The 17,989-nt window shown below is 39.2% G+C and overlaps 1 protein-coding gene across 1 annotated transcript in view; it reads left to right on the top strand.

Annotated features, from left to right (window-relative positions):
• The window catches only part of UBA6 (ubiquitin like modifier activating enzyme 6), a 28,038-nt gene extending 10,443 nt beyond the window's left edge, over window positions 1-17,595 (top strand). Inside the window, exons 11-34 of the mRNA XM_058803091.1 lie at window positions 488-591; window positions 997-1,059; window positions 1,525-1,601; window positions 2,246-2,312; window positions 2,731-2,874; window positions 3,547-3,614; window positions 3,879-3,957; window positions 4,148-4,228; window positions 4,591-4,668; window positions 5,911-6,092; window positions 6,434-6,539; window positions 7,269-7,358; window positions 7,468-7,548; window positions 8,111-8,239; window positions 9,074-9,125; window positions 9,251-9,314; window positions 10,148-10,217; window positions 10,861-10,932; window positions 11,617-11,734; window positions 12,693-12,886; window positions 14,025-14,152; window positions 14,941-15,028; window positions 15,424-15,518; window positions 16,754-17,595. Coding sequence (XP_058659074.1) covers window positions 488-591; window positions 997-1,059; window positions 1,525-1,601; window positions 2,246-2,312; window positions 2,731-2,874; window positions 3,547-3,614; window positions 3,879-3,957; window positions 4,148-4,228; window positions 4,591-4,668; window positions 5,911-6,092; window positions 6,434-6,539; window positions 7,269-7,358; window positions 7,468-7,548; window positions 8,111-8,239; window positions 9,074-9,125; window positions 9,251-9,314; window positions 10,148-10,217; window positions 10,861-10,932; window positions 11,617-11,734; window positions 12,693-12,886; window positions 14,025-14,152; window positions 14,941-15,028; window positions 15,424-15,518; window positions 16,754-16,889 — 2,366 coding nt within the window. The 3' untranslated portion in view covers window positions 16,890-17,595. The remainder of the gene's footprint in view (window positions 1-487; window positions 592-996; window positions 1,060-1,524; window positions 1,602-2,245; window positions 2,313-2,730; window positions 2,875-3,546; window positions 3,615-3,878; window positions 3,958-4,147; window positions 4,229-4,590; window positions 4,669-5,910; window positions 6,093-6,433; window positions 6,540-7,268; window positions 7,359-7,467; window positions 7,549-8,110; window positions 8,240-9,073; window positions 9,126-9,250; window positions 9,315-10,147; window positions 10,218-10,860; window positions 10,933-11,616; window positions 11,735-12,692; window positions 12,887-14,024; window positions 14,153-14,940; window positions 15,029-15,423; window positions 15,519-16,753) is intronic.
• Window positions 17,596-17,989: the final 394 nt, after the last annotated feature.

Genomic DNA, 17,989 nt, shown 5'->3' on the forward strand with positions numbered 1-17,989 from the left:
TTTAGTTTTCCATGAATTAAGTTTTTCTTTTTGCCTTGCCTGAATGATGCTTCCCATGTATGAGGGGGAAGATGTGACCAAATGCTCCAGCTGCCTTTTTTGATTACCTGTAGTTCTCATCACAGGGCTAAAGTCCTACTCAAAGCAGTTAATACTGGACACTGCTGTGCATGTTCTAAAGAAAATTACATGTGATTTCATTTTTGTGAAAGAGCTGTGGTCATCAGAATTCTTGTTAATTCTGCTGCCACTTAAAAAAGCTCATTTCATAACAGATCATGTGAAACTAATGCTTTGTCCTTCTGCCAGTTTCTGGGTTAATCCTGTTAGAAGGATCAGCTGTGCTTATGCTTTCAAAATGAGGTTGCTCGCTGGAAATTGCAGCACTAAAAGAAAGGACAGGCAAGCCCTCCCCTTCATTGTATACAGAACTGTAGCATCCAATGACACTTAGAATTATCTGTCACTGTTTATTGTCTTTTTTCAGTGGTGTCACCTTACTCCTTCAGCATTGGTGATACATCAGAGATGGAGCCTTACCTGCATGGAGGCATAGCTGTGCAAGTGAAGACGCCCAAGATGTGTTACTTTGTAAGTGTGTGCTTGACAGAGCTGGGTTCTCAGGCATTAATACTCTGAGCACTGGAAGCAGAGTTCAGCATGTACATGTTTCCTGGAATTATAGAATTTGTTTGGAGGGGACCCACAAGGATCATGGATTCCAGCTCCTGGCTCTGCACAGGACAGCCCCAGAAAGCACACCCATTTAAAGATGAATCTTGCCACTAGGATGTGAAACATCTCTCTGACCATTTTTGATAGAACTTGCAGTAGATAATTAATTTTAGATCTAGTATGGTATGAATAATGAAAAGAGTGCTAGTCAGAAAGGATATGTATTTCTTAATCTCTGTAGGAAGAGTACAGTTTTGTCAGGTAGCAGTGGCTGTGGTGTTCTTAAGTGGTACATTGTTGTCATGAATTCTGTTTTTCCAGGAACTGCTGGAGAAGCAGATAACAAACCCATTATGCCTTGTTCCGGATTTTAGCAAGCCTGAGGTAATTAGCATGTGGGGATTTGGGCATAAGTGCTCTAATAGCAAAAATACATGAATTGTAATCTGTATCTTTGTGTTTAACATAATGTAATTTCTAATTTTTGCCCTTAATGCTGGGCTTTGTTATTGATGTTTGGCAAAATGCAATGCATTATAATGTCTAGTTAAATGAAGATTACTGCACTTTCCAATTTCAGCTCTAAATTCTTTTGGGCACTCTTCAGTTAGACTTAGTTGAAGTGGGTGCTGAATGTGTGTAAAGTTGCATTACTGAGGAACGCTTTTTAAAAACATTAATAAAATGTATTTCAAATTCACTTTTATAAGGCCATTTAAAAACTTCTTTTGAGTGTTGTACTTAAGAGACAAGATATGAAATGGTAACAGAAGAGTTCAGATAGTTGTTTTTGTTTACTGCATTTCTTCCTAGTTTGTAATTGGTCAACAGCTGTTTTTGTCTTAACAGGCACCTTTGCAGATCCATGTTGCCATGCTTGCCTTGAACCAATTCCAGGAGAACTTTGGTCGTGGACCAAACATTGGGTAAAGCAGCACTTCTGTGTTTGCCAAGCCTTGAACCAGACAGGTCTCTCCTTTTGGTGTAGTTCCTGGGTGGCTGTGCAGCATGGCACCTTCCCTGTCTGGTACCTGATAGACCATGTAGAAATGGAAAGATGAAAAATGTTACCTGATGTGTGTCTGGGGCTGTAACAAGGCTTTCCCAACATAGCAATGACACTCTCTAGGCCCAGGCAGACAGGAGATACTTCTGCAGGGAGGCCTTCTCTGTTCTAGTTTTTTCACATTGTGGGACTGATATGGAAAAGTTGTTTCAGTGATCCTGAATTATCTTGTAGTTCATGGATTTAAAAAACCTAAATGATTTGGGTTTAATTTTCAGTGTTTTTCATTCAGCTGTAGTTCTTGATGTGCGTAACTTTGAGTTAAATGAGAAAAAATTAGTATAAATCTTAAGACTGTACTTGCACATGGGCTTTTCCTCTGAGACTCCTGTTCTTGAGCTAACCCTACCATTTAGAAGTACATCTTGAATGCTCACTGTTAAGGATAATGTGAGATTCCATACTTCCTACTGTATCCATTGCTTTTTTTCTGCCATTGATTGTGTTTCTAGAAGAACTCTGGAATGTTTAAGTCATCATTATTGTTTCTATCCTGGTGTCTAGATGCCTTCAAGATGCTGAGGAAATGCTGAAAATAGCCATTTCTATAAGTGAAACACTGGAAAACAAAGTGAGTAAGGAACCATTATCATTCTGACTCACTTTTTACTTATTTACTTGCCTAAAAGTCATGCTTTTGCCTAAAAGTCATGCAACAAGTTGTTGGTCCTTGTTCTGGCCTTTGAGTCCATCGTTAGATAGATCAGCTGGCTGTCTAAAGGCCATGTGAGGAAACAATGGTATTTCAGCCTGGGTTCAACTGAATGTTGACCTGACATGATGGTTGGTCCTGTGATGATGTGAATTCAGTTTTTAGATGAATGCATGTGACAAATGCAGGGTATATGGTGGATCTGTCTTTGCTGGAAACATTTTCCTAGTCAGAGTGAAATAATCTGTCTTTTACTGAAGAAAAATGGACTGTGAAACTGTCAAACACTGACTTGTTCACTGGGGGGGTAAACCTGTTCCTGTGTCTTACTTTTCAGCCTCAGGTGAATGGAGATGTGGTGAAATGGCTGTCTAGAACTGCTAAGGGATTTCTACCTCCTTTGGCTGCAGCAGTGGGTGGTGTTGCTAGCCAGGAAGTCCTGAAAGCAGTAACAGGAAAATTTTCACCATTGCAGCAGTGGGTAAGGCTATCTTGGTTTTTGGATGGTTATTCTGACATGTTATCAAGGGATGGTTGTGTGTAAATGCTGTATGATCAGAGTAGCCTGAACAACTTCTATAACATTGAACTAAAAAAAAAAAATAAAAAATTGAGACTATATTTAGAAAAAGTAGTGATTTTATGAGCACACTAAAATTACAGCCAGTTTTAGTTAAAGTTTTTGTATTTGGGGTTCAGATAGTACATTGTTTTTCCACACTAGCAACAAGAACCTTGGCTTGTCACTGCATGGATGCAAGGGTGTGATATAGTGCAGATACCAGCTTAAGCTACTGTGCATAAGATCAGGGCTTTTAGACTCTCAGGATAAATGTCAGAGTACAGTTGGATTAAAATTTGTCACAATCTTCAGTTACCTATGGAGGGGTAACATGCCTGTGAGAAGTCAAAACTTGCAGCTCACCTGTTTGAGTGAATGTTTTCTCCCCTCTGTGTCCAAATGCTTTTTCCTGTTCACTAAAATTGTGGACTCTAGGGTACCAGATGCTGTTGTAGTCTTCCAGTAAATACTTAGTGCTCCTACATTTCCAGACTGTTGTTCATACAATGTACTTAATTTTTAAATTAAAATAACATGAATGTTTTTCACAGGTTTTTAATAGTTTTTTTCTTTTTTCATTTTTTTTTGCAGCTATATATAGATGTTTTAGACATTGTAACACCTCTAGAGAAGATGGGCTCTGAGGAGTTTGTACCACGGTAAATATAACTACAAACTGCTGGCTTATGTACTGTTCACATCTGAGTCTCAAGCAGGCACAGATGTCTTTTAAAGTTAATTCAGTGCTGTTTGCTGGAGGGACAGGTTGGCGGTTAAGAATGTGTGTCCTATTTCAGCATGAATGGGAATTATACTCTGTCTGACTTTGTTAGTTCATGTCAAAGTGTAGTTTGGCATCAATGGTACCACCATGATAAATAGCAGCTTGAAGTCTCCTGTTTTTGTCTCCTGTGCCTGCATAGGGGAGATAGATACGATGCCTTGAGGGCTTGTATTGGAGACTCTCTGTGCCAGAAGCTCCATAATTTGAATGTGTTCTTGGTGAGTATGGCTGACACTGTTACTCTGTTTGCAAATGCTTTGTTGATACAGCTAATGCCCACTGTCCCCAGAATACATGAGGGCAGCTCTGTGATGTGTCACTGCAGAATAAATGGTCCAGAATTGGAATGGACTTGTCTTTGTTGTTTTCACTTAACATTTCTGATTCTAAAAATGTAATGTTCTTTAGGTTGGCTGTGGAGCCATAGGCTGTGAAATGCTAAAAAACTTTGCACTTCTTGGTGTTGGTACTGGGCAAGACAAAGGATTGGTAAGTCACCTGTTAACCTTACTTCTCATTAGAAGTCGTGTGACAGGGAAGAGTTAAATAATTAGACTACTAAAGTTGTTAAAAGCTTAAGTCTTACTTCAGGTTGATGTCTGTGCAGAGAATACAGTGGCCTTGGCATAGAAGGGTGTGCAATTAGAAGGAGAAAACACTTGAGCAGCCTTGCTGTATTTTGATTTTAAAAGAAAATGTAGTCAGTCAGTGTAAGCAGAGCTTTGGCCACAGTGGATGCCAATAACAGTGTTTTGTTTTGACAAGTGTTTATAGAAGTTTCATCAAGATCATTGCTCAATGTTGCACTTAAATTGTAACTTCAACTGTTGCTTTTGCCCCTTCTGACTTAGGTTACAATTACAGATCCAGATTTGATAGAGAAATCCAACCTGAACAGGCAGTTTCTTTTTCGACCTCATCACATACAGGTAGGCTTTCTTATTTAGTAAATTTTCTGGACTACTGTGTTTCCCTGTCCTATGTCCCTACAGAGAGCTGAACTTGTGAGTGTCTGTACTGTCCAGAAAAGACTTAAAGGCTGTAATGAAATCTAGGGTTTTTTTTTAAACTGTGCTTAGAACTCCAATGGCATCCAACTCATCACTACTGTCAGTTAAGTAAAATGGGTTGTCTAATCTTAATTTGTACTGGTGTTTTTGACTAATGAAATCTTTCAAATTTGACAGTTGGATGAGTACTGTATTGCTTAAGAGCCTGCCATGCATTACTATGTCAGAAATGCTCTACTATGCCATTGAAATTTGGGGAAAATAAGACAACAAAAAATAGAGAGTGCTGGCAGAAGTCTCAGTAGTGCTTCTGCAGATGGAACTTGACCAAAGTTGGTGTCTTTTTACTTAATTTAGCTTTCACTAAGCTGGTAAATGATTTGAAAAAGCCCAACATGAACATTCAGTAAATGCATAACCGAGAAGCTGTTAATTCCTTAGAAGCAGAGAGAACATCCCAGTACTTGCAAACACGGCACAAAATAATAAAGGTAGCTTAGATCATGGCAGCAGTGTGGAAAAAGGCTTCCCCTGCCCCAAACCCAACAGTTGAATTTTCTGCCTCCTGTTTATGTGTCGCAAATCTGGGAACAGATTGCACTTGGGATGGATAGATAAATGGAAGGTGAACCCTGCAAGCTTTTAGAAGCCACAGGCTTGAGTGCTGATCTCTAGATAATTGTGGTATGGCTAAAAGTGTGGAGTAGGTCAAGAACTCTATTTCAGTTCAGCTTCTGAAATTGGTTTTGTGTGGAATGCCTTGCACTAATGTGATTATTCACAGGTGCTTGATGTCTGTGCTGCATAGACAGAGTCAGAGTTACTGATGGGTTTATCCTCAGACAGTCATGAGCTGCTCCCTTCTTTTGAAGAAATTCTTACAAGTGGCAGCATGTGGCATCAGTTTGTTACTTGATAAACCATTTAAGCACTTCCACCACCACGTCCTCTCTGAAACACTAAATAAAACAAAAAATAAAACTAGATCAATAAGGTATTTATCAGTGAGGGAGGTATATGAATAAAAAAATGTTTACTGCGTGTTTTGCATACTAACTTTTCTATCAGTGAATTTTGTCTGATCAGTAAAAGAAGTTGCTGTTTTTGTGTCCCTGATGTTCTTCATCTGCATATTGCTGATATCTGTATTTATGCTTTCAGAAACCTAAGAGCTACACTGCAGCAGAAGCAACTCTGAACATCAATCCTTACATAAAGATTGATTCAGATATCAATAAAGTTTGTCCAGCCACTGAGAACACTTACAGTGATGAATTCTACACCAAGCAAGACGTGATTGTGACTGCTTTGGACAATGTTGAAGCCAGGAGATACATTGATAGGTAGGGGGTGGAAGGGAAGCCAGGGCAACTGTTAACTTCTGATGATGGTGAGGATACTCCGTCAGTTTTAAGATTATTAAAGCATAAAAATATGCATTTAAATTTAAAAGTAGAGATATTGACATTTCTAATGCTCATAATCCACACATGTTGAGGTACAGGGTATCTTGATCTAACCTGAATAATTCTCTTTTAATCTCTTTTTTTACCTGAGTTTGGTGTAAGCTTTCCACTCTTCTGAAAGTGCCTAGAGACAACTCTGGCTGCACTTCAGTAATGCTTGCAAGGCAAGAATGTAGAGATTGTTCTGTACTCTGATAGTCTGTGTCTTTCCATGTCAGTCGTTGTGTAGCAAACCTGCGTCCTCTTATAGACTCTGGAACTATGGGAACCAAAGGACACACAGAAGTTATTGTGCCCCATCTGACAGAGTCCTACAATAGTCATGTAAGTCTTTCAAGACTATTGCTTACCTTCTGTAGCTTGTCCCATTATGCCCTCTGACTCTGATAATTTTTGTGATTTTCTAAAGTGGCCTGTTTGAGCTGCTGCAGAACAGTACTGTTAGGAAATAATTGCTTCCTTTGTTTCTGAAAAAAACCCACAGGAAATAAAATTTGAGTAGTTCTTTACAAGCATACATAATAGTTCTGTTTGAATGGGAGAGGGGAAAATAAACCTTCAGGCTCTATTGCTGATAGACACTACCTGCAGTATCCCTCCATTTTAAGTTCTTATGGAGAAATTCACTGGTTGAGAACACCATGAAATAGGGCCATGTGGACATAAACACAGGATTTTGAGCATCCTAGTTGTCTTGTTAGGGTCCATAAAGAAGTCTTTCTGGCCTTGAGTGACAGGGCGTGAAAAACTTTCATGTTGAAAGTGTACATGAATGCCAGCTCCATATCTTGGAAAACCTGTCTGGTAATTTTGCCTCTTGTTTATGTTTCAAAGTTCAGTTTTGCTTTCTGGTGTTGAGTTTAGATTATTCCTCATAAAGAAGAATTGACAATACTAGCTAGTGCTGATAAAACAGATTTCTAAGCATAAAAAGCCACTTTGTATTTTATAACAGCAGAGTTTTTAACTTATGTAGTGTACAAGTTCTTGGTGCAATTATTAGCAATTAACCTGGGTAAGCCTGTATTGACACATAACTCTTTTTAATTACAGCGGGATCCACCAGAGGAAGAAATACCTTTTTGCACCTTGAAGTCTTTCCCAGCTGCTATTGAGCATACGATACAGTGGGCAAGAGATAAGGTAATGAATTAACCTTTCTGGCATTCAGCACAAATCCATGTGTGTTTGGAAGGGTGGGCATCTGATACTCTTCTTGCATAATGCCATATTTGTCCTTTTTATTTTACAGTTTGAAAGTTCATTTTCCCACAAGCCCTCATTGTTTAACAAGTTCTGGCAAACCTATCTATCGGCAGAAGAAGTTTTGCAGGTAAGGGAATGTTGCCAGGGTAAAACAGAGGGTTTAAACTACTTCTTTATGGATTTTGTTTCTATTTAAGGCCAGTGAGATTACAGTTAGTTTCTGAGTTTTTTCAGAAAACCTGAAGACTGGCCAAGTCATTAGTTGATCATATGAACAGTAGTGTCTCTTAATTATAAAGTTTCTCCAGCTCATGGGCTCTGTACATGATGTAGAAATACCAGAAAGACAGAAACACTGCTAGTGTGTGATTAGTGTGTGTCACACTGATGTGTAACTAGCTAAGAAAAATGAAAGTAAGACTGAGTTTGAAGTTAGTTCAAGTAGTAATAAATTAGATTGGAATTGTTTACTGTCTTTTTATTTTCAGTCTGTAATGGCCTGTGGTCCAAAGGGCTGGGAAGTAAATGGGGAAAAGCCCCAGTGGAGAGCAGCACATAAAGGATAATATTTCATGAAGTGAACCTCTGTTTCCTCTTGCTTGTGGATTGCTAAAAACATATTTACTGTTTGACTGACTGGATTAGAAGGAATCTTGTCTGTTTTAACATTTCCATGTTTCTTTCTCCAGCGAATAAAGTCAGGAGAGAGCTTGGAAGGTTGTTTTCATGTTATTAAAACTCTCAGCAGAAGACCCCGAAGTTGGACTCAGTGTGTAGAACTAGCAAGAGTAAAATTTGAAAAGTATTTTAGCCATAAGGTAGGTAAGACCTGTAAATGGGGTAGTATGATGAGGATGATGAGGATTTTAGAAAACCTCGTGGCTCTAATAACAAGATGTCCAAGTCTTCGCACTCACTTCCATCTCTTCATAAATAACAGACTATACTTGAAACCTAAAAATGCTGCATCCTTTTCTACTGTAGCACTTCTAGGTCTGGTTTATTAACTTGCTCTTAGTACTCAGTTCAGTAGTCTCCATTCAGTTTTCTTGGCATTTTTCGATTGTTTTCCAAAGTATCAGGATTATCAGATGTCTTTTATTAGGCAGTGGGTTTTTGTTTCCCACACTAAACTCCCGTTACTGAATTCATCTTTGTAACCCTGATTTGTCTCAAAGATTTTTCTGAAATAAGAGCCAGTTATTCTGACAGTCTGATCCACAGTGTTGCTTAAAGTATGTGTGTAATTTTGTAGGAAAGATGGGATTGGGATGTTGTGGATTAATAAACGTTCCTGTGTATACAGAATCCCTGGTGGTAGTTGTCACATTGAGAAAATATTGCATTCCAAGTTGTGAATCCATATGCAAGAATCCTAAAGTGACAATAAGGTGGGGGAGAATGCTTTGCTTCTTGGATTAAATACTTTCCTTGAGCTTTGTACAGATGAGGTGACATTGTCATCTCTGTTCTGTGAATGAAATGGATAAGCACTCTGTCTAGTAGTACTTGTCTTTAAGCTGTCCATCTTGACAAAGATGTTTGATGATTTTCCTAACTCTTTAAATTACTTCAGCTAGTCAGGCTTGATTTAGTATGGTCATGTCAATCTATGTGACAAATTACTAAAGCCTCTCTGGCTTTTCCTCTAGGCTCTTCAGCTCCTTCATTCATTTCCCCTTGATACACGATTAAAAGATGGAAGTAAGTACAAATGCCCCTTTATGCCTATTGGCATATGCCAACATGTGTTGGCATATTCATGGCATGTCATGTTGCTGCTGCTCCTGGTTCCTTAGGATTTCATCTTAAGTCTGTTTTCCTACCAGGTTTGTTTTGGCAGTCACCAAAGAGGCCTCCTTTCCCAGTGAAGTTTGACTTTAACGATTCTTTGTAAGTATGGTACTGAGCCAGATGCATTGTATAGCATCCTACAAAGCCCACCTTACAGAAGTGCAAGGCAGTGGCTTTATAGCCCTGGAAGTTGGACTGGGATCAATAGCTGTTAATGCATAGTCTTATCCTGTGGCAGATTTGGTAAGCTGCCGAATACTTTCACTGCAGATAATTTAACTTTCACTGATAGGGGATTGGAGGTGCTGTTCTGACAATATCTAATGTGAAATGGCTTAGAACAACCCATTTCATGTCCTATATGGCTGCAGAATTACTGAGTTGTTGCTTCACACCTTCCTACCCCCACTGTCCACATCATAAAATGCAGGATGTGCCAAATGACTTAGTGAAGGGACTACTTTTCTTGTTCATTTCAATTTGGGTCTGATCTAGATGGCTTGGGTATTACAGATAATTTTAGAAATGGATGTGGTAGATGGATTAAGAAGCTTTTATGTGCTGTATATCTACAATTGCTTTGAGAAACTGGATCACCCATTTTTGGTTTGAAAACTGACATCATGGTAAATATCAAAGTAATTCTGAGGTTAAGCTTTTTATCATATTGATGTCATATGAGCATTTGTAATTGTTGCTTGACTGCAAAGGATAAGGAGACAGGGTTTTCATTAACTCTCCACTCATCAAAATTTACTTAGTTTTGGGCACAACTTCTGAGTCACTCAAAATGTGCTATTTTGTACTGTGTACACTGAAGGATGGAAATCCTGTTTCTCAGTATGTTTGTTCAAGATCTTGAACTGATTGCAAACCTTTGGGCAACTGAAGTAGAAAAAACGACCAATCAAAAATAATTCTCTTTTCTTTAGGCACTATGGTTTCATCGTGAGCACAGCAAAGCTCTTCGCAACAGTGTACTGTGTTCCTTTCACTGAAAAGGTAATCCAGACTCTAAAAGTGTTCCCTTAACTTAACCTGGTGTTCAGTTTGGGCCCATGTCCAGCTGCCAGTTCTTTTCAAGGGCTGATTAAAGTGATTCTTACAGTAATCTGTCCTTCAGCACTGTCTGTTTGGCAGTTGCTTACGCTTTCTTTAAATCCCTAACCTGGAGAAGAAATGAGTAGTGTAATGGATATTTTCAGTAAGCACTGAACTTGGTAATTATTATTTTGATGCTATATAACTAGTGAACTAAATGAAAATCTCTTTAAGGCTTTTTAAAAAAATTTAGTATCTTAGGTATGCTATGGAGGTTTTATTTTTTTTACTGCTTACCACCTCTGCATTGCTTATCTTTTTTTTTTTTTTTCTTGTTTGTTTTTTAATTGGACCTTCCTGTAAGTCAGGTTTGCACTTCTGTTCAGTTTTCAAGTGCTAGACACTTCACACTGCTCTGGTTTGTTGTGGCAAATGAATTCTCCCTTGGTGTTTTAATGATGATGTTTAGCTGAAACATCACTGAATATCTGTGAGACTTTTTGGGTCTAGTATTCTTTGAAATCCTATTACACTTACAGTCTTTTTGTGGAGGCCTTTTTGAGTTGATGTGGATTTAAATTGTTTTTCATCAAAACTATAACAGGACTTGTCAGAGGAAACCATTTTGGGGATTATTTCATCTGTGAAGGTACCAGAGTTTAGACCTTCAAACAAAGTAAGTGTAATATTTAATTTAAAGAAAAAAAAAATATTCCACATATTCAACTACTCCATTGATGCTAATGAGAAATAAACACAATTTATAATGTGCTCTGGGGAAATAAGTGTGTTAAGGTTAGAGGGAGCCCCTGAAGAACACTTAGTTCAATCCTCTTGCTTAAACAGGGGCAGCTAGAGCAAGTCATCAAGGACTGTGTCCCACTGGGTTATGAATATCTCTGAGAATAGTGACTCCACAGCCTCTCTCTCTGTGTCAGTGTTCAACCATCCTCACAATTTTTCTGGGATGCTTTTATTTGTTTCTTTTTCATTGAAGTATGTTTGTGTTTCTTAGGGAATTTTCTGTGCTTCAGTTTGTGCCCTTGGTGCTGTCACTGGGCACACTGTGCTGTCTGTACTTCCCCCCCCGTGAGATACTTGTACACATTGATAGGATCCCACTGACCCTTTTATTCTGCACTCTGAACCATCACAGCTCTCTCAGCTTCTCCTCCTATGAGAGATGCTCCTGTCCTTTAATGTTCTTAGAATCTCCTGGCTGGACTTGATCCAGTAAATCCATGTCTCTCTTGAGCTGGGGAGGAAAGCCTGCAAGGAAGACAGGAAATTTAGTACACTTGACAGCTGCACTGTATGAAGTTCATGTATTTTATTACTCAAGCACTGTGCACACTTGCAGGTTGTACAGACTGATGAAACTGCAAGAAAACCAGATCATATTCCCATCAGCAGTGAGGATGAAAGAAATGCTATTTTCCAGCTGGAGAAGTCTATACTATCCAATGAAGCTCTGGAAAGTGAGTAGTGCAAAACAGTGTCATAGTTTAGTAATATCCTGCATTTACATTTGCTACGAGTGACATTCACATCTTTAGATAAGCAGTTCTGGAATTCTGTGAGAAGTAGAGCTGATATCTAAAGCTTTCTGAAGTGCCATGCAGATACCTGTCCTATATGGTAATGTGTTGCTTCACATTACCATATGGTTCTGTATTTCTGAGATTCACACAAGTTTTAGGCTTTCTGTTATGCTTGCTTGTAATTATGACACTGACGACAGGGAGCAGGCAGCTGTGGGGAATTGAACTCTTAAGGAGGGAGGAAGGGTGCTGGCTGGATTCCAGATGGACTGCAAATTATTTGGGCATGAGAAGGCTGACTGTCACTACTGAGAGTTCTCAATCTGAAATTATCCTAAATTGTAAAGATTGTTAAGAGTTTTCCTCAGCATCTTCTGTATTTAAAATGAGGATGCTCGCATTCCATTTTGTGCCTGGACATACAAAGAGGCCACTAAGCAACAACTACATGCAAGCTTTTTTAGCCCATGAATTCAGGAGAAAGATTAGCTTATCCCTAACTCATCCCATGGAGTGTGAGCCCAAAACTCCGATTCCAATGCTACTGAGTCTAGATTTTTACAGCTGAACTAAATTTTAAAAGGGAATTCTCTCGGGATGGAGCTTTAGTGAGGTGAGGCGTATGAGAAACATCCATAGGGATGTTTGAAATCTGTTCTTGGTGGTGTGAGGAAAGTAAAATTACAGAGCTCTGTTGATGTTCTGTTTCATTATTCACTTTTAGCAAGTGGTATCAAAAGGGGCATTTCCTAGCATAGGAAAACAAGTAAGGCACCAAGCTCAAAGATGTGAAATGTTTAATTTGTTAAGGTTCTAGTTCCTTTAAATTATGTTTAGGACATCTTCAGTTTTCTAATAATAATTTTGTGCTCTTTTATATTTTTTTTATGAGCAGCTGACTTGCAAATGAAGCCCATCTCCTTCGAGAAAGATGATGATAGTAATGGGCACATAGATTTTGTAACAGCAGCGTCGAACCTGCGAGCCAAGATGTACAACATCGAACCAGCGGATCGGTTCAAAACAAAGCGCATTGCTGGGAAGATTATTCCTGCCATTGCAACAGCTACTGCTGCAGTATCAGGGCTGGTAAGATTGATTTTTAAAATGCATATTACTTTCTCTTACTGTTTCTTACCTTTCTCTTACTGTTTCTTGCCGTTGTCTGGGTATTGATTACCACTACCCTGACAGAGGCTCATTTAAAGAAATGGATTTATTTCTCATGTACCAGTAGCAAAGGTCATAATTGATTCTAAGTGTGGTTGTTGAGGCATGCATGTAGTGCAGGCAGCTCAGCGTGGAGCTGCAGTGCCAGCAGTGCCAGCTGAGTTCTGTGTGGGAGCCTCAGGCAAGAGGTCATGAACTGCTGACTCTGCACAACAAAGGGCACGGGGACCTGCGGCCTGGCCAGGTGACCAGACACTCAGGGACACAGCTGGAGCTGAGGACTGAGCTGGAAGACCCTGGACTGTCAAGCACAGAGACTGTAAGGGTACAAAAGCCCAGGCAGTCCTTTGTTCAGGGTCCCTTCTCCAAGGCAGCAGCTTGAATTGTTATTCTGTTGCTACATCATGATGAAATTACTCAAAGAACCCAGAAGTCTGAGACTCTGCTAAGGAAAACCCAGGGTTCAGCCAGCAAGGAAACCTTGTCTGGCTGTGAGACTGGGATAAGTAGCAAGACAGTGATTGAGAAGCTGCCCACTGTGAAGGGGATTTAGTCCCAGCAGCAAAAGCTTTGGTGGTGTGAGTGTGGCTGCTGGAGTGGCTCCTGAATGGTCAAAAAGAAAGTTTCCTTAACATGGTGAGCCTTTGGTGCTTTTATTTCTTATTTGCAGCACAGAAAAATGGGTTGGAATTCTGCATTTTGGTTTGTTTTTGGCCATTAGTACTAACTTTCATTAGAATGCTGCTGCCAAGAGTGGAAAGGATCTGTTCTGTAGTAGTTCATGTTCATGCATCTCAACAGAACCTCATGCTTTGTGGAGATTGCATGAACCAAACAGTTTTGGAAGAGTACTACATTAAGAACAGTTTTTAAGTGTTTCCCTTGGCTGCAACAGAATTTACTTAGGTGGCATAGTGGGTTGCATTTCCATGTTATTTACTCTGCTGATTGGACAAAGGCTGATCCCATTAACAACTTCCTTGGTAGTTGTTGGTCTCTTAACTACACTAGAGTTGATATTACTAAAACCTATTAAGTAAATTCTAATTTACTGCAGGTTGCACTGGAACTCATCAAAGTTGTGGGTGGCTACCCAGCTGATGCATACAAGAACTGTTTTCTGAACCTAGCCATTCCCATAATGGTCTTTACAGAAACTGCTGAAGTAAGAAGAACAGAAATCAGGTAGGAAGGACAATGGCAGAAGGGCAAGGACAATATTTGGAAATGTAGTAATTGATTGCTGAACCATTCCAACAAGTGAGAAGTTTGAATAGTTACTAAATCCAGATATCCATGTTAAGGCCTTATGTGCTCACATAGCAGAGCTATGATGGAACCACAGCTTGTAGCCATACTCCAGTTAAGCATTCTAGATATCCAAGGGTATTTTTTTGTTGTTTAAACTTGGAAAATAATGAATTGTTTCATGCTTGCTATCAAACTCTGCTGTCCACTTCCTGTGTACTGCTAGAGGTGTAAGTGATCCTTGTAATACTGCCAAGGGTGTCCCATAATGCATTGCCCAAGAATTTCCTGTTTGGAAAATGCAGTCCATATTCATCTGTCCTAATTAAAAAAAAAAAAAATAGTGGATTTAAAGGCTTAGTTTGTTTTTCAGTGGAAGCTGTTAATTGTGAGATTTTAAAAATCTGGAGAAGGTAGATGTGTGGCATTGTTCTTAGGAAACATCCCGGACACGCTTTTGCATCTTGTTCAATACAACAGCTGTTTTTAGTAAGTCTGAAAACTCAGCGACTTCATTGTCAGATACCACATTTACTTAGAGCTCTTACTGTGTCTTGTGCTTAGCAAGGTCAGGGGGCTGGAGAAATGGCAGCAGAGAGGGAAGAGATTTTTGCTCAAGATTAAACAGCACATCAACAAGAAGACATGGCAGTTCTCCAATACACTTTTAAAGGGAATGATTGAGTTCACATTCTAAAGTAACAACCTTTCACTTTTTAAAACAGAAATGGGATATCATTTACCATCTGGGACAGGTGGACAATTTATGGGAAAGAGGATTTTACTCTGTCGGACTTCATAAATGCTGTCAGAGTAAGTTATCTACTGTCCTGGGTCAATACAAGACAAGAGGAAAGGAGTTTCTTGTTGAAATTGTTGTTGAATTGTGTTTTGTTTTATTTTATATTTCTATCAAGTTACTGTTCAAACCAGAATAATTTTAGTAATAACTAATGTCAATGGGAATGTCTCTTAAGTAAAGGCATTCAAGCCTGTTTTCAAATTCCTTGCTAATTCATTTGGCTCAAATGTATCTCAATAAAACTTTCTATCAACATCCATCCAAAACCTGCTTAAGCAGGTTTTCTGGTTTGGATCCTGTGGATTTGAATAATTAGCTGTAGTATTTGCAGCAGTAGTATCTAGGCAGCAGTAGTATCTGGGTAGCTGTTCTAGTCTTTTAACAAGTTTTAATTTGTGAATTCCAGGAGAAATATGGAATTGAACCAACTATGGTTGTACAAGGAGTCAAGATGCTCTATGTTCCTGTGATGCCAGGCCATATTAAAAGATTAAAGTTGACGTAAGTATAACCGGAGAATGGATTTAGGGATGCAAGTGCACATACAAATTATGTTGATTGCTTGTATCAAAGGATGTGTGTCTGACAGCAGTATTTTCTCTCAAAGTGGTTTCTAGCCATTAATACTTTGGGAAGAAAAAAGATAATTTCTTACTTTTTGTAAAAGAAAAAAGAGAGAGTGAGTTAACTTCTGTGATGAGAGAAGGAGACTTGCAAAATGCTTCTTTAACTGTTGAATACCAGAATGAGAAAGCTAAAGAAGTCTGACAGTAATTTCTTGAGGGGAAAGAATGTACCATGGTTCAAGCAGAGCAAGACTACTAGAACCTTTTGAAACTGGCTTAAAACTAATGCTGATATTTAGCAACTAAGCTCTGAAGGAATAATGTATTGCTTGCAGTTTGAGATTTCTGTAAGTCTGTTCAGTTAGAGTAATTGCTTGAGATTCTCCATCAGTTCAGCCCTTTTAAGAATGATGACATTCAAAAATGTTCTGCTATGCTGCTTGCAGACAGGAAATTGTGGTATTTCACCCTGGCATTTTGGTAGGATGTGAAGGCAGGGCATTGGGTTTTGACTGAAGGCTTTTGAAAAATAACAGCCAGATCTCACCCAGGTTTAGTTCTGCCTTACCTGTGGATTGAACTACATTAGCTTAAAATCTGTTCCTTACAGCTCCTGTGAAGTGTGTGGTAGTCAGTGCTCACAGGCTTTGCTGAAGCAAGTGGATGCACTGATCAGTACTGATTTGAAGGCCTGACAGTAGGTATCAGGCAGAGAGGTATGAGCAAGCTACTTCAAACTCCTGGGGAGAGAAGAGCTGCCAAGCTGTAGAGTGCCTGGCATACTAAGATGACAATTTACAGCCTGTCTCCAAAAACATTGCTTATATGCTTTCTCTTACAGCTGTATAAATAATTTTGAATGAGTGGGGTATGTAATGAAGTCAAAGTCATAGTATGAAGCTGCCTTCTTGTGAATATCAGGATTTTTTACTACTCTGAGACTTTAATGGGGTGTGTCTGTCAGGAAAATGGAATACTATTTGCTGAAGCTCAGGTGAAGGATCAGCTTTTGTGTGCAATTTAGAGGTGGTGTAGTCTCTATTTTAGTTTGGTCTGTAGTATGCTGGGCCAGTACACATTGCTGGCAGTGAAATTCCTCCTAGTCTGGCCCTGAATTCCCACTGCCAATTCTCCTGGTGCATTTATGAACTGCCCTTCATTTCTTTATAGGATGCAAAAGCTTGTGAAACCATCAGCTGATAAGAAGTATGTGGATTTGACAGTTTCATTTGCTCCAGAGACTGATGGAGAGGAAGACTTGCCCGGGCCACCAGTGAGATACTACTTTGTTCAGGAAGACAATTGATGGTAGAGACACAAAAGTCACTCATGGACCATTTGTTCTGAAAGGAGTGTGCTAATTTTCAGCTATTAAAGATGGTACTATATATTTCTTTTTGGTGAAGCCTTAATTAAATGGTGAAAATCAGTGGCTTTGCACTGAAGACAAACTGGATTTATTTCTTCTGCTCCTGTATTCTTCAAGCCTGTTTGCTCAAAGGAGGATTGGTCACTCTATGAGATGGAATGTCCAGTACAGTCCTTAGCTTTAAGGCAAGATTTGTATTGAGGAAAGCAAGAAGAATGGTGAAGCTAAGAAATGGTCCCCATGTGCAAATTAGGCAATTTGCATTTGCTTAGGGAAGAGTGCAAAAAATAGGAGAAGCACCATTTTATGATACTCCTGGTGTTCTAAGAACATCTCAAACTCTCTTCATATGTTACTCCATTCTCAAACAAGAATTTCACTCCTGCCATCTACATGTGAGATTAGATCCATCTGAAAGGCTTAAACTCCCATTTAAAAGCAGAGGAACTGCTTTTGTGTGTGGCTGCTTAGTGGTGCCGTGGTCAGCACAGCTGTCTTCTGTCAGTCTTGACGTAGGCAGGGGCTGTAAATTGTCAAACTCCCCTCAAGTCCAGAGAGCTGGAATTGTTGATTATCTGCACTAAGACTGTTCTCTGTGGAATACTGCAGTATGGGGAAAGTGAAAACTATTGGAGAGCCAAATTAGCACTTTCAACAATAAAACTTGGTCTTCAACAAAGAGAAATGTCGTCGAGCCTTTCTGCCCTCACCAAATTAAAATCACTATAGCACTTGATGTTAAAGGGAGGAAAAGACAAATACCTCTGGATGTTTGTCAAAGCAAACTGTTACCTCAGCTGCTCCTTTTGGTACCATTTCCCTATAGCAAATTGTTGTGCTGTACACCTGTCCTCAGAACAAGTCTGAGCTGCACTGAACCACGAGGTTTTACCCTCACTGGTCAGTTATTGGGATATGTAATTATAAAATTTCTGCTTAACTGGAAATCCTTATGGACTAGTTTTGCTGCTATGGTGAGGCAGAGGTGTGTTACAAAAACATCATAATTTAACTCATCTAAGCACTGGGTACATGAA

The sequence above is a fragment of the Ammospiza caudacuta genome, chromosome 4 (genome assembly GCF_027887145.1).
Source record: "Ammospiza caudacuta isolate bAmmCau1 chromosome 4, bAmmCau1.pri, whole genome shotgun sequence".
Taxonomy (NCBI): Eukaryota; Metazoa; Chordata; class Aves; order Passeriformes; family Passerellidae; genus Ammospiza; species Ammospiza caudacuta.